The 14,422-nt window shown below is 50.2% G+C and overlaps 2 protein-coding genes across 3 annotated transcripts; one reads left to right on the top strand and one right to left on the bottom strand.

Moving 5' to 3' along the window:
- Positions 1-295: 295 nt before the first annotated feature.
- Positions 296-3,393, bottom strand: LOC125741763 (tubulin beta-4B chain-like). The gene is made up of 4 exons (XM_049013072.1): positions 3,194-3,393; positions 2,301-2,409; positions 1,947-2,057; positions 296-1,706 (listed from the first exon to the last, which is right to left on the bottom strand). Exons 1-4 carry the CDS (start codon positions 3,248-3,250, stop codon positions 649-651), a joined length of 1,335 nt encoding a protein of 444 aa, XP_048869029.1. The 5' UTR covers positions 3,251-3,393; the 3' UTR covers positions 296-648.
- A 197-nt stretch (positions 3,394-3,590) lies between these two features.
- Positions 3,591-12,226, top strand: LOC125741758 (G-protein coupled receptor 4-like). 2 transcript variants are annotated; one of them, XM_049013065.1, is made up of 4 exons: positions 3,591-3,736; positions 5,548-5,625; positions 5,964-8,064; positions 10,480-12,226. In XM_049013065.1, the coding sequence occupies exon 4, from the start codon at positions 10,491-10,493 to the stop codon at positions 11,907-11,909; it is 1,419 nt and encodes a 472-aa protein (XP_048869022.1). In that variant the 5' UTR covers positions 3,591-3,736; positions 5,548-5,625; positions 5,964-8,064; positions 10,480-10,490; the 3' UTR covers positions 11,910-12,226. The 2 variants fall into 2 exon arrangements, with proteins under 2 accessions (XP_048869022.1, XP_048869021.1); XM_049013064.1 differs by lacking the exons at positions 3,591-3,736; positions 5,548-5,625; positions 5,964-8,064 and adding an exon at positions 8,989-9,300.
- Positions 12,227-14,422: the final 2,196 nt, after the last annotated feature.

Here is a 14,422-nt window from a genome sequence, read left to right as displayed (position 1 = left end):
ACTAACAACTAAGAAGCTTATTTTCCCAAGCCTGCACCAGCTATGCATATATTAATCTGTTTGATATCTATGGAAGGATGGGCAGCTTAAGTAAATCTACTTCTCTGCCATTTGTGGACAAAGTCAGTGACATATCAGATGTTCTCCTCACATTACAAAGACGCAGGTAAACTGAAGCTGTCTTTTCTCTCTCTTCAGGTGGACATTTCACAGCTCGCTGCTACAGCCTTTAAAACCACATGGAGGTGAGCGGCTCAGTGAAAGCCCACGGAAATAAACACCCCACACACAACAATCACCTTGTGTTTCCATGTCTTTATTCAAAGGCCAAATTGCACACATTTTTAATTCAGGTTCACGGTTACTGTTAAAATCCTTCCCTTTTTATGCGGGGCAGCAGTGAAACAAGAGGTGATGTGTTCATGGCGATGGGGTGATGTGTTCATGGCGATGAAAAACAAAAGAAAGAAACAAACACATTCACTAATGCACCGGTTAAAATGGGTGTGTATTTCTGGAGGGAACACTATTCACTATATTTCTGTAAAGGACACAATCCTTTCAGTGGGGGAGAGCAAGCTAGAGGGAGGGTGGCAGGAGAAATGAATGATGAGGGAGGAGGGAAGAGGGAGGAGCAGACTTGGCATTTCAAGCGACCTCCTCTTCGCCTTCTTCCTCAAACTCGCCTTCTTCGGCTGTGGCGTCCTGATACTGCTGGTACTCCGACACCAAGTCGTTCATGTTACTCTCAGCCTCTGTGAACTCCATCTCGTCCATACCCTCACCGGTGTACCAGTGCAAGAAGGCCTTGCGGCGGAACATGGCAGTGAACTGCTCGGAGATGCGCTTGAAGAGCTCCTGGATGGCAGTGCTGTTGCCGATGAAGGTGGCGGCCATCTTGAGGCCACGGGGTGGGATGTCACAAACGGCCGTCTTAACGTTGTTGGGGATCCACTCCACAAAGTAGCTGCTGTTCTTGTTCTGCACGTTCAGCATCTGCTCATCCACCTCCTTCATGGACATGCGGCCTCGGAAGACGGCGGCCACCGTCAGGTAGCGGCCGTGACGTGGGTCGCAGGCGGCCATCATGTTTTTGGCATCGAACATCTGCTGGGTGAGCTCTGGGACGGACAGGGCGCGGTACTGCTGGCTCCCCCTGCTGGTGAGGGGGGCAAACCCAGGCATGAAGAAGTGAAGACGGGGGAAGGGAACCATGTTGACGGCCAGCTTGCGGAGATCAGCGTTGAGCTGGCCGGGGAAGCGCAGGCAGGTGGTGACGCCGCTCATGGTGGCCGACACCAGGTGGTTGAGGTCGCCGTAGGTGGGCGTGGTCAGCTTCAGCGTGCGGAAGCAGATGTCATAAAGAGCTTCGTTGTCGATGCAATAGGTCTCATCTGTGTTCTCCACCAGCTGGTGCACGGAGAGCGTGGCGTTGTAGGGCTCCACCACGGTGTCGGACACCTTGGGGGAGGGCACCACGCTGAAGGTGTTCATGATGCGGTCGGGGTACTCCTCGCGGATCTTGCTGATGAGCAGGGTGCCCATGCCCGAGCCGGTGCCCCCGCCCAGTGAGTGTGTCAGCTGGAAGCCCTGCAGGCAGTCGCAGCTCTCCGCCTCTTTCCTCACCACGTCCAGCACCGAGTCCACCAGCTCCGCCCCCTCTGTGTAGTGGCCCTTGGCCCAGTTGTTCCCAGCTCCACTCTGGCCTGTATCAGCAAGTACAAGCAACAGAGCAGCAGACAAGATGAATCGATCACAGAGACTGACAACCACTCCAATGAGTAATCAGCATGAAGCTACTGGCAAGAATTAAGGCAAGTGTGAGGTATGACACACAGACACACACACAACATGCTGCCATCCCTGCAGCTATGATCAGACACACCTACGCCACATACAGCAAAGATGACCCTAGCTAAGCACAGCGAGCGCAGAGAACAACAAACCGAACACAAAGTTGTCAGGTCTGAAGATCTGGCCAAAGGGTCCGGAACGGACAGAGTCCATGGTCCCTGGCTCCAGGTCCACTAGAATCGCCCGGGGAACATACTTTCCTCCTTGAAAACAGAGATTGACACATTATCAGCTGTTAATAGCCATACATGACACGCAGTCTTTGTAGTCCTGTGTGGACTCTCATCATTCCCAGGAGAGTGCAGCTTACCTGTAAAGATGGCTGCACCTGCACATCCCAAATCACGGACATGGCTAACAGCGCTCTCATGTCTGCCATGCAGCAGCCTACGGCCATTTCTGCCTTTTCACTACTGTCACGTTTAAGGGTGGCCCTAGCACCTTACCTGTGGCCTCATTATAGTACACACTGATCCTGTCCAGCTGCAGGTCGCTGTCCCCGTGGTAAGTTCCAGTGGGGTCGATTCCGTGTTCATCACTGATCACCTCCCAAAACTGCAGGGCGAACGGGGGAGGGGGCAACGAGCCAGCGACTTAAATGCAATCCTTCATAATAGCCATTTTACTGCCGCTGTCTGTGCGTTACTTTCTATAAAAAATCTATTGCATTGCAAATTAACCAGAGCTGCACGTATTCGTTTATATTTTGTCTGCATCATTCTTGAGCGATGACCTGCAGAGCGTTAAATGCCAGCCGCTCCCCGCTGCCACCCGACTATCCCCCGCGGCAAGATCGTCGATCATATTACGAAAATAATGCATATTTTTATCTTCTTTGTAACCTTAAAAATGAACCATCTTTATGTATCTGTGCTGAAAGCATCGCCGCGAAATATGCAAATTTATAAAACGAACAATTTAAACAAAAAGTAACTAAAAAATAAAATAAATGCATGCGTATAAAACATTAGGATAATATAGACACAATGCAGACAGCTAGATAGACGGACAAACAGACAGATGCACGGGCGGGTACTAGTCTCGCGTTGTTCCATTGTTTCCACCGTAGGTGGATTTCCACCATTTTCTACAAGAGGATTCTGGAAAATTCTGCGGCTAAATGAACGTTTGTTCTTACTAATACTCAGAATAACGGTGTAAAAAACACATCGATTTCATGCATGCATACTAATGGGCACTGAAATAACGCGTCTGCACATTTAAGGCAAAGTGATTTAAAAACCCGTAGGTAGCCAAACCGAACCCCATCTCATTTCATCCCTTCCCTTCTCTTCCCAGTACACATCCCATCCCTTCCCAGTGCACATCCCCGCTTCACCTTGGCGCCGATCTGGTTGCCGCACTGTCCGGCCTGCAGGTGCACGATCTCGCGCATGGCGACACTTGCGGGTTCGAGGGCGGCTCGCGACGGAGGACTGCAGGGGCGTGCGGCTTCTCGCTTGGGCTCGAGCTCCTCACCCTTTTCGCTGTGCGTGAGACTGCTCGCGCTGCCGCCGCCCAGGCTCCCCTGTGCTGCAGGATGACGTAATCGCCATGGCAACGGAGGACCGTCGAGCAGGTCAGTGGAGGCGGAGCAGATGCTGCTGGATGCTGTCGGTACCCAGAATCCACCGGTAAGGAGGGGTGCCGGTTTGGGTGGTGTCCTGCGATTTTGAAAAGCATCCTTATTAACTTCCCCATGTATCCCCCGTCACTTTCAGTTATATTACAGAATAACCAATTCTGGGGGAAACAAAAATAAACTGAGGCAGAGGAACCACCTTTATTTCAGCTTGCCTACATTGCCCTTGTGAATTTAATCTTTTCTAGGTCTGGGTTTCCAGTGCCAACGATGCCTTTTTGGAAGGTTACGGGATTTAAAGTAATTTTAAATTGATTCTTGCATGAAAGCTTCGCAAAATGTTTTACGTCATAACAAACAACTCCGACATCCATGATTCATTGCATGTTTACAAAAGACCTTTGATGTCTGAAGAATCTTCTTCCCATTCATTTCGGGTGTATAGAGAGGGTTGAACGTCTGTGATCTGCAGTTCCCCGTACATTTTCGCGCAGCAGTATTTCCGCGATTTGAAATGAATCGATTAATGAGCATACGTACATTTTATCATTTGCGTTCAGATCACTGAAATGTCATGCCATGTGTATCAACATATTACAGAAGTATTCATATACTTTGGTATTATCCAACATAGAGCGTTATCGTGCACTATGCATTTGTGCGATGTTTCATTTTACTGCTTGGGAAAAGGTTCCCAGATTTCCTGCGTGACCGCTTGGTCTGTGTCCGCATTTCCACAGTGGTAATGCGCCCCTGAAAGTGCTAAAGTTTTGTAGGGCTCAAAGAGGCACGCAAAAAAAGTGAAACTAGTAAAGTGAATATCTAATATATTGTTTCAGCTGCCGGTAATGTTAATTCATTTTTCATTTTGGTTCGAGGACATAATGTCCTCCGATTTTATCTTTTCCTTTCACTCATTTCCAGACGGAAATCGGCTCTTCACCCGACGTTTCCTTATAGTGTATCCTTGCGTACGTTTACAAGACATCGCCCAAACAATATTTGCAGAAATGTAAACGGGCCTGCAGCCAAATATGGATGATAACTGCATTAATTTTATTGGGAAAGGTTGGCCCTTGACACCGATGCAATGAATGTGGACACCAGTGTCACTTAATCGTAATCATCGCATCTACGTGGGCGGAAGCTGTAGCTTTAAAAATAAGAGGCAAAGCTCCGCTGGAAGGGTGAGCGAGTCTAGTTATGCGTCATAAGCGTCATCGCATTTAGGTGGAGTTTTCTTTTATTCAAGCTGCAATACGTTAGATTACACTTGTTGGTATTGATGATGTAGCATTTAAATTGCTCTCGAAGCAGACAGACTTGGGCAGTGGTCACCAACCCTGCTCCTGGAGACCTGCCACCCTGCAGAGCTTAGCAGCCTTAATTTAACCCGCCTGATTTAGCAGAAGCTTTTGTCTGGGGTGCCTGGCCAGACAATGTTCCTGCAGCATTTTTGTTTAAGGGCCCTACCTACGCAGTTTACAGATTTGGTGACAGAAGTGCAAAGGGTGTGTATCAGAGGTAACTTGGTACATTTTTTGGTTCCAGCTTCTCCAAATATAGATCTTGAGGTGTACTGTAGCATTGCTGTCTGACTCATCCTGAAAAAGCTGGTTCATTTTTCTCATAAAAGGACGGCTGTGTCTACAGGACCAATGCCTGCCACATACGATGTTTCAGCATCTTCCATCTGAACACCAGGCCCTTAACGTTGTCATGTTTCACCGCTGTTAGTGCTCTGTGCAAAGCAGTTGTGGTGTTCAGGGGTGTTGTTCAGATCAGGATCCGGTTTCCTGAAACCTTAATGCTTAACGCTTTTCTACATAAAAGATCGAACTTACAAACGACGTAGCATTAAGAGGCTTCAAGAATCTCACCCCAGGGGCTCAGAGACCTAATCTGTTCGAGCTTCATCATATCCTCGCCGTCTGCTGAAAACCACATACATCCACTTTTTAACGATATTATTTTTTAAATTATAAATGGAATATAACCACTCTCCTCCATTTACTGATGCCGTTCGACATCCAAATGATCAACATAACTAGTATTTACGTTTGTATACTGCCGAACCCTCCGGATCACAAGTGACTCCACCCACCCTGCAGGTAAACTGTTCAGACTGCCAAACTCTCTGGATCACCAGTCAGGATCATCATCCATAGCTGCAAAAGGATTTTGGGCAGGTGAGAGTTAATATTCCTAATATTTCTGTTAGCTTTAAAGAGGGGTCTTTCCATGCATTCCAAGCCCTTATCCTGCTCAGGGTCACCTATATCTTGCTTCACGCAACATAAAGTGCATGGCTGGGGTCTACCCTGGAGGTGATGGCAGTCCAGTCAGCTTTCCTGCATGTCCTTGGACTGCAGGAAGTAACCAGTGTACCCAGAGGAAACCTGCATGACACGGAGAGAACATGCAACCTCTCCTCATGTGGGGAACAGCTCTCAGGCTGCCTGCTGAGTCCCCTATGCCCCCACACTGCTGCCTCCAGTGTCCTTACTGGTGTCTTTGTGTCTTTCAGATGAACCTGCCTGCTGAGCCCCCGCACTGCCAGCTGAGCCCCTACACTGCTGCCTCCAGTGTCCTTGCTGGGTGTCTTTGTGCATTTCAGATGAACTTGCCTGCAGTGCTCCTGCACTGCCAGCTGAGCCCCTACACTGCTGCCTCCAGTGTCCTTATTGGTGTCTTTGTGTCTTTCAGATTAACCTGCCCGCTGAGCCCCTGCACTGCCAGCTGACCCCCTACACTGCTGCCTCCAGTGTCCTTACTGGTGTCTTTGTGTCTTTCAGATGAACCTGCCCTCTGAGACCCCGCACTGCCAGCTGAGCCCCTACATGGCTGTTTACAGTGTCCTTACTGGTGACTTTGTGTCTTTCAGATGAACCTGCTTGCTGAGCCCCCGCACTGCCAGCTGAGCCCCTACACCGCTGCCTCCAGTGTCCTTGCTGGGTGTCTTTGTGCATTTCAGATGAACTTGCCTGCAGTGCTCCTGCACTGCCAGCTGAGCCCCTACACTGCTGCCTCCAGTGTCCTTATTGGTGTCTTTGTGTCCTTCAGATTAACCTGCCCGCTGAGCCCCCGCACTGCCAGCTGAGCCCCTACACTGCTGCCTCCAGTGTCCTTATTGGTGTCTTTGTGTCTTTCAGATTTACCTGCCCGCTGAGCCCCCGCATTGCTTGCTGAGCCCCTACATTGCTGTTTACAGTGTCCTTGCTGGGTGTCTTTGTGCATTTCAGATGAACCTGCCCACTGTGCTGCTGCCCGATGTTGACCTGCGGTTCCTCTCCCTATTTCAACATGAACACCACAGCATGGCGTGTCGTAAGCGAAGTGTTGGCACGTCTGCCCACTGCTTCTAATTCTTTCCCATCTGCTGTTGATCTTAGCTACAATTGCTCAGTTGTTACATGACCCAGTGGTATGTAGCGGCATCCAGGGAGCTGTGGATTAAGCTCAAGGGCCCCCAGACGTGTTGAGGCTGAGCTTGAGCCAGCGACCTTCCGATCATGGGTATGGAGACCCAGCCCACTGAGCACATACTGCCCCCCAACATGTTCTTGATACAGTTGTACTCGATTACCTTGGGGAATACGTTCCTTATTCCGTTTCCGCAGTGCAGGGTTGCACTGAGCCTGCGGTTTCTCCCGCCCTGGGCTTCCTAGGCAAGCGGGTCACGTTACAAGTAGTTTCTCTAGTGCGTACACAAACATAAGAACCCTGCACATGCCAGTGAGGCTGGGAATCGAACCTGGAGCCTGGCAGGTGGCTGGCTGCACTGGGCCACCAAAGTATAAAGACTATGTTGGGGTTAAACCCAGATGGCTTGGAATGGGCAGACACCCACTCCTACTCACTTAATGGGAAAAATTGAAATGCTAACTGCATTTTAAAAATGCATGAAAAAGAAACTATCCCACGATGCTATAGCCAGCTGCACAAGCTTTGAGAAGATGGATATGAAATGACTGCTTTTTGGGATTCCCTCTTAGCTAGTCTGGAGATCAGACCAATGGCATTGACTGCAGTCCCTCAGACGGGGTTCCCCATTTGGCAGCCTGTGAGAGGCACACGCAGCCCACGCCAAAGCTCTCATCTGCGTCAGGTAGACTTACTATCAGGCAAACTCGGGGGGCCTGCAAAAAGCAATCAGCCACCACCCACATCCCCGCTCGGCAAAACAGAGCAATATCAGGGGGCGGAGGCCCTTGGCTTTGTGTTAATGATAGAATTTGGCCCTGTGGGAAAAATTGGGGATCCCTGCCCAAATCAGATGAGACTGATTTTCATACCATTCATATACAGAACATGTACAGTAGCAGGACTTCATGTCATTCCCATCCCGGATCTGTGAACTGCACTTTGCTGATGTACCTGAACACATTCCCATATGTGCTCAGTTGCTGACCTGGGTTTTTTTTACACGTACTGCACGCCCCGCATTCTGTGCTTGTCTCCATCCAAAGCAGTGACCAGGTGTGTCATCTGCCCTTAAAGCTTTCCCTCCCCGGTGGGCCCGTTACCACAGCAAGAGGAGAAGGTCGGCACACCCAGGAGAGGAGCGCAGGTAACCCCCCCCCCCCAGGAAGCTCGTCCATGTGCCCTGCATCCCTACGGCTGTAATGGTGAGTACCGCCACTGTTTTGCATCGTCGAACGGTGATTAGCCAGCAGCTTTGATGGAATATGGCCTTAGACTGTCCCTCTCCTTCACCAGAGCTGACGAAGGGCTGACATTGTCTTTTTACTCTTTGTTGTCGTCTTTCCTCGGTATTTTCCATGAGTCTGTCCTGCGTATCTGCTAGCACTGCTCTGCATTTCTTTCTATCTGCTTCAGCAATATACCATGTGGTGCCAGTTGTTGTGACCTCCTAGCAGGAAATCTTCCCAGGCAGTTAATCTGTTTCGTTTGTGCTGTTTTACAGAATGCAGTGCGTTGTGTAAAATCATCCTGGCTCTACATAGCTATTTCACAGTGGGCATTAGCATTAGCATTCGAGACCTGTTGCCCTAACTGCACAGTTTTCCGGTCTTATCAGTAGGACTTTGCATATCTTTGTGCCTGAGCATGTTTGCTTACACAAATGGGCATGAATAATGTCTTTATGTGCAGGTTCTGCTACAAAATGAATGCAGACTACTGATAAAATATTTTCTTTGCAACTTTGAAAAACCCAAAATAGCTATTGCAACGAGATTTTCTGTATAGTAAAGTTTTGTTTCTTGCATAGTCGGGTACTGATAAAAGTGTGTATGCAGTTTCTCACCTTCTCTGGAAAACGTCCTTCAAAGTGACCATGCAATGCCCTTCCTGTCCTGCTGGGGGTGGTATGTGTCCAGAAACATGAAGCATTCAGGCAGAAAACTGCAGCCAGGATCTAAGCGGCACTATGGCAATGAATTCAATTAGCTCTTGTATGAACATATAATAATAATAATAATAATTATTATTATTATTATTATTATTATTAGTAGTAGTAGTAGTAGTAGTAGCAGTATTCTTGATAATAACCATACTAATAAAAATAACAATTTTATATAGATCTCAAAGACGCTTACATAGAATAAGGTATAAGAAACAAATAAGAAAATGACAAAACATATTATGGATGAGGAAGCTTATACACTTGAGCAAACAGAAAGGTTTTTAACTTGTGTTTGAAATATAAGGCCGAGATAGACAGACGAATAGCAGCAGGGAAGGAGTTTTACAGTCGGGGAGCTAAACGGGAAAATGCGTTGTCTTATAGGGTTCCAGTGAAGACTCCGAAGTATGCATGCTGTGTGAGTAGGAATGAGTGTGGATGAAGAGGCGGGCGGCAGAGTTCTGGACTATCTGGATTTTATTTACCAGTAATATCAGTGAGTAGTGAGTTGAAGTAATAAAATTGGCTGGAGATGAAGGCATGAATGTGGGAATCAGCATGTAAGCGGGAGGCTGCTTATAGCCGCAGGTATGCCATAAGCCGCAGGTATACCCTAGTCCACAGGTATGCCATGAGCCACAGGTACGTCATTGGCCACAGGTATGCAATGGACTGTAGGTACGCCATGGGCCGCAGGTACGCCATGGGCCGCAGGTACGCCATGGGCCGCAGGTACGCCATAAGCCGCAGGTACGCCATGGGCTGCAGGTACGCCATAAGCCGCAGGTACGCCATGGGCCGCAGGTACGCCATGGGCTGCAGGTACGCCATAAGCCGCAGGTACGCCATGGGCCGCAGGTACGTCATTGGCCACAGGTATGCAATGGACTGCAGGTACACCATAAGCCGCAGGTACGCCATGGGCCGCAGTTGCGCCATGGGCTGCAGGTATGCCATAAGCCGCAGGTACGCCATGGGCTGCAGGTACGCCATGGGCCGCAGGTACGCCATAAGCCACAGGTACGCCATGGGCTGCAGGTACGCCATAAGCCGCAGGTACGCCATGGGCCGCAGGTACGCCATGGGCTGCAGGTACGCCATAAGCCGCAGGTACGCCATGGGCCGCAGGTACGTCATTGGCCACAGGTATGCAATGGACTGCAGGTACGCCATGGGCCATAGGTATGCAATGGACTGCAGATACGTCATTGGCCACAGGTATGCAATGGACTGCAGGTACGCCCTGAAACGCAGTTACGCCAATGGCCGCAGGTATGCCATAAGCCGCAGGTACGCCATGGGCCGCAGGTATGCCATAAGCCGCAGGTACGCCATAGGCCGCAGGTATGCCACATGTATGCCATAAGCCGCAGGTACGCCATGGGCCGCAGGTACGCCATGGGTCGCAGGTACGCCATAGGCCGCAGGTATGTCATTGGCCACAGGTATGCAATGGACTGCAGGTACGCCATGTGCCTCAGGTATACCCTGGGCCGCAGGTACACCATGGGCCACAGCTATACTATGGGCCACATCACCACCTTATAGCTCATCGAGGCACAGGCAGCACGGGAAGAAGCTGATAATATCTCAATTGCCCAAGCACCTAAATAAATAATTCACACACAAACTAATGCCAAAGACTGATTGTCGATACATTTCTGTTTGTATGCAGAGAAACGCATAATGGTCAACAGAAGTCTCTACTCGTGCTCACTCCTGAATGGCTCCTCCTACGGCCCCGCCCACTTGTCAGGCAGCCCCACCTCCAACTCATCTCAGGGTGACGCGTGCTGCCCCAAGCCAGCGGTTGGCCTGCTCTTCTGGATGACTCTGGACATCATGACCATGACAATGGGTGTGCCATCCAACCTGCGGGTGCTGTGGGTGCTGCTGCGGCAGCAGGCTGACGTTTCCACCTCCGATGTCTTTGTGGGCAGCCTGGCAGCGCTTGACTGCTCCTATTGCATGCTGCTTCCTGCCCACCTGCTGAATCGCATGCTGATAGGGCACGCGGCGTTCAGTTGTGCCCTGCGGTTCTCCCTGGGCCTCAATGAGGTGGGTGGGCCCTTATTCCTGTGTTGCCTGTGCCTGGACCGCTATACGGCGGTGCTGCAACCCATAGTGTACCTGCGGCTGCGCTCCGCCTCCCGCTCTCGCGCCGCTGCAGCCTCCCTCCTCTGGCTCTTCGTGCTGGTATACTCGGCGCTGGTGGCTGCCTCAGTCTTATGGCACAGCTACAGGATCTCTGTTGGCCTCTTTGTGGCTGCCTTCATGGTGACAACCTTCTGCAACGTGTCGATCTTGCGGGCATTGCAGCGGGCAGGCCCGGCTGGAGGTGACAGGCACCCGGTGAAGCAGCGCGCCCTGCGCACCGTGAGGGGTGTCCTGGTGCTGCTGCTCACCTGCTTTCTGCCCGCTGCTGCCATCTTTCCCTATAGCTCTGCCCTGCCCAAGATGCTCTTTCGTTGCTACATCTACCCCATGTGCTACTCCTTCATCAGCCTGCGGGCAGCATTGCAGCCACTTCTCTACCTACTTCAGACTAAGAAGCTGCAGTGCCAGGGAGAGAGCACTCAGGGGTGTAACAGCAGGAAGCTGCAGTGCCAGGGAGGGAGCACTCAGGGGTGTAACTGCAAGAATCTGCAGTGCCAAGGAGAGAGCGTTCAGGGGTGTAACAGCAAGAAGCTGGAGTGCCAGGGAGAGAGCGCTCAGGGGTATAACAGCAAGAATCTGCAGTGCCAGGGAGAGAGCGCTCAGTGGTATAACAGCAAGCAGCTGCAGTGCCAGGGAGAGAGCGTTCAGGGGTGTAACGGCAAGAAGCTGCAGTGCCAGGGAGAGAGCGCTCAGGGGTGTAACAGCAAGAAGCTGCAGTGCCAGGGAGAGAGCGCTCAGGGGTGTAACAGCAAGAAGCTGCAGTGCCAGGGAGAGAGCGCTCAGGGGTGTAACAGCAAGAAGCTGCAGTGCCAGGGAGAGAGCGTTCAGGGGTGTAACAGCAAGAATCTGCAGTGCCAGGGAGAGAGTGTTCAGGGGTGTAACAGCAAGAATCTGCAGTGCCAGGGAGATAGCACTCAGGGGTGTAACAGTGACACTCCGCTGACCTGACCTGACCATGACTCCATCCCTCCAGAACTTGCACATTCAGTAGCATAATGAAGAGAGGGGTGGGGGGGGATTCAATAATTTCTTTTGTGCCTGATTACAGCCAGACCCCCCTCCTCCCTCACCCACCCATTCTCACACACACACACGCATACCCAATACCATCTTGTAGTAATCCCATTCCCTGTCCCCTCTGCCCCCTTCCCCACTGTCATATCCAAATAAAATTCCTTCATCTCATCCCTCTGTTTTGTGCCTCTGTTCACTGTCCTGCCCAAGGAAGGGTCACAGTACCTCATCCAACGGTACAACAGGAACTGCTGATGTGGTTGTGTTGGTGTTGCCAATGTTCCCAGAAGGGAACTGGATATTATCCAGAGGAGTCACAGTGCACAGCTTGATGGCAACTCCAGTCTGTACCAGGAACTGAGACTTGCAGTCAGGGTGGGTGATTGGAACGGTTCACTTGCTAACCTACCAGCAACTGGAACAGTCTGTTTTATGCCTAAGAAGATTACCATCGAGTTGAGGGTTCTCATAACGCACAAACGTGAATATCGGCAGAGTTTCTTTGCAGCCTTTGTCAGTCTTCATAAAGCATTCGACGCAGTTGGTCAAGCTGCCTTGTGGGACATCCTGAAACTTCCTGATCCCCCTAAAGTTGCTGGATGTCTTGGCCGGCCTGTACACTGGTACTGTGAGTGTTGTGCAGAGTGGACACAGAACCTCTGCATTCTTCCCAGTGGGTTCTGGGGTTCTCCAGAGGTGTGTTCTTGTTCCTACTCTGTTCAGTGCTTGCATGGATTGGGTATTGGGCAGTGTCATACGGTCCAGTGGCTGTGGGGGATCTGTTGGTGAAGAAAGATTCATTGATCTTGACTTAGCCAACGATGCTGTGATCTTTGTGGAGTCAATAGAGAATTTGATCAGGGCTCTCAAGAGACTGCACAAGGTCTCTCAGTGTCTGGGCTTGCAAGTAGCCTGGATAAAAACCAAGATCCAGGCCTTTTATGACATTTTGGGCACAGCCACCTGTCTGTGGAGAGAATTCTGACCATGTTGAGTGGTTCACTTACCTCAGCAGCAACATTGATGTCTCTGGGGACTCTTCCTATGAAGTCAGTAGACAGATTGGGAGAGCATGGGGGGTCATGAGGTCGCTGGAAAGGGGTGTGTGACGTTCCTTATATCTTGACAAGAGGATGAAGGTCCACGTCTTTGGAGTCCAGGTGCTTCCTGTCTTGCTCTATGGCTGCAAGACATGGACGTTATCCAGTAATCTAATTTGAAAACTGGACTCCTTCGGTACTGTGTATTTTTGGAGAATCCTTGGGTACCGCTAGTTTGCCTTTGTGTTGGACAAGTACTTGCTCAGGGAGTCCCAAATGAGACACAATTCCTGCATTGTGAGGAAGCATCAATTATGGCACTACTGCCATGTGGCGTGATTCCCCGAGGGTGATACAAATTCACAGGATCCTCATTGCTAAAGACCTGAGCAGCTGGCCGAGGAATGCCCACGTAACACTTACATTTACATTTTACATTTACAGGATTTGGCAGACGCCCTTAGCCAGAGCGACTTACATAAGTGCTTTGAGACTCTGCAATGAATTTCCGATGCTAGCTCAATAAGGACCCAAGCTATGAATACTATCTCTGAGAACTCCATTGAGTAGTGCAGAATTAAAAAAATTTTTTTTTTTTAAACACACACCAGAATAAGAGTCGAGTAAGAATACAGAAGTTCTACGTCAGGTATTTCTGAAAAAGAAAAGTTTTGAGTCGTCGCTTGAAGACATTCAAGGATTCAGCTGTTCGGACATCTAGGGGGAGTTCATTCCACCAAATAGGTGCCAGGACAGAGAAGAGCCGAGATGCATGTCTTCCTTGTGCCTTGAGGGGAGGTGGGACCAGTCGAGCAGTGCTGGAGGATCGGAGAGATCGTGGTGCAGAGCAGGGTGTGATGAGGTCCTTTAGGTAGGATGGTGCCAGAGAATTTTTGGCTTTGTATGCGAGCATCAGTGTTTTGAATCTGATGCGTGCAGCTAAAGGAAGCCAGTGGAGGGAGCGCAGCAAAGGAGTGGTGTGGGAGAACTTGGGAAGGTTGAAAACAAGACGAGCAGCTGCATTCTGAATCAGTTGGAGGGGACGGATGGCGCTCAGTGGTAAACCCGCTAGAAGCGAGTTGCAGTAGTCAAGGCGTGAGATGACGAGGGACTGGACGAGTATCTGGGTAGCCTGAGTGGAAAGAAATGGACGTATCCTCCTGATGTTAAAGAGGAGAAACCGACAAGAGCGAGAAAGACTGGCGATATGTGAGGAAAATGACAACCGATCATCTATGGTAACTCCAAGGTTTCTAGCAGAAACCGAAGGATGGATCAGGGAGTAGTCGAAAGAGATCGCAAGGTCCTGGAGGGGGGATGAGTCAGCCGGGATGTAAAGCAGCTCAGTTTTACTAGTGTTGAGTTTTAGCTGGTGAGTGGTCATCCAAGATGAGATGTCTGCCAAGC

Source organism: Brienomyrus brachyistius, chromosome 5 (assembly GCF_023856365.1).
Source record: "Brienomyrus brachyistius isolate T26 chromosome 5, BBRACH_0.4, whole genome shotgun sequence".
In the NCBI taxonomy this organism is placed as follows: Eukaryota; Metazoa; Chordata; class Actinopteri; order Osteoglossiformes; family Mormyridae; genus Brienomyrus; species Brienomyrus brachyistius.
This window is presented reverse-complemented; position numbering and strand designations above follow the sequence as displayed.

What these genes read in the sequence shown, in the direction of transcription:
- LOC125741763 (XM_049013072.1), bottom strand. Translation starts at nt 3,250, where the DNA reads ATGCGCGAGATCGTGCACCTGCAGGCCGGACAGTGCGGCAACCAGATC. An exon ending in GTACTATAATGAGGCCACAG is followed by an intron (nt 2,058 to 2,300) that starts GTAAGGTGCTAG and finishes TCTGTTTTCAAG; the next exon opens with GAGGAAAGTATGTTCCCCGG. An exon ending in ACCTGACAACTTTGTGTTCG is followed by an intron (nt 1,707 to 1,946) that starts GTTTGTTGTTCT and finishes TTGCTGATACAG; the next exon opens with GCCAGAGTGGAGCTGGGAAC.
- LOC125741758 (XM_049013064.1), top strand. Translation starts at nt 9,243, where the DNA reads ATGAAGAGGCGGGCGGCAGAGTTCTGGACTATCTGGATTTTATTTACC. An exon ending in TTTATTTACCAGTAATATCA is followed by an intron (nt 9,301 to 10,479) that starts GTGAGTAGTGAG and finishes GTTTGTATGCAG; the next exon opens with AGAAACGCATAATGGTCAAC.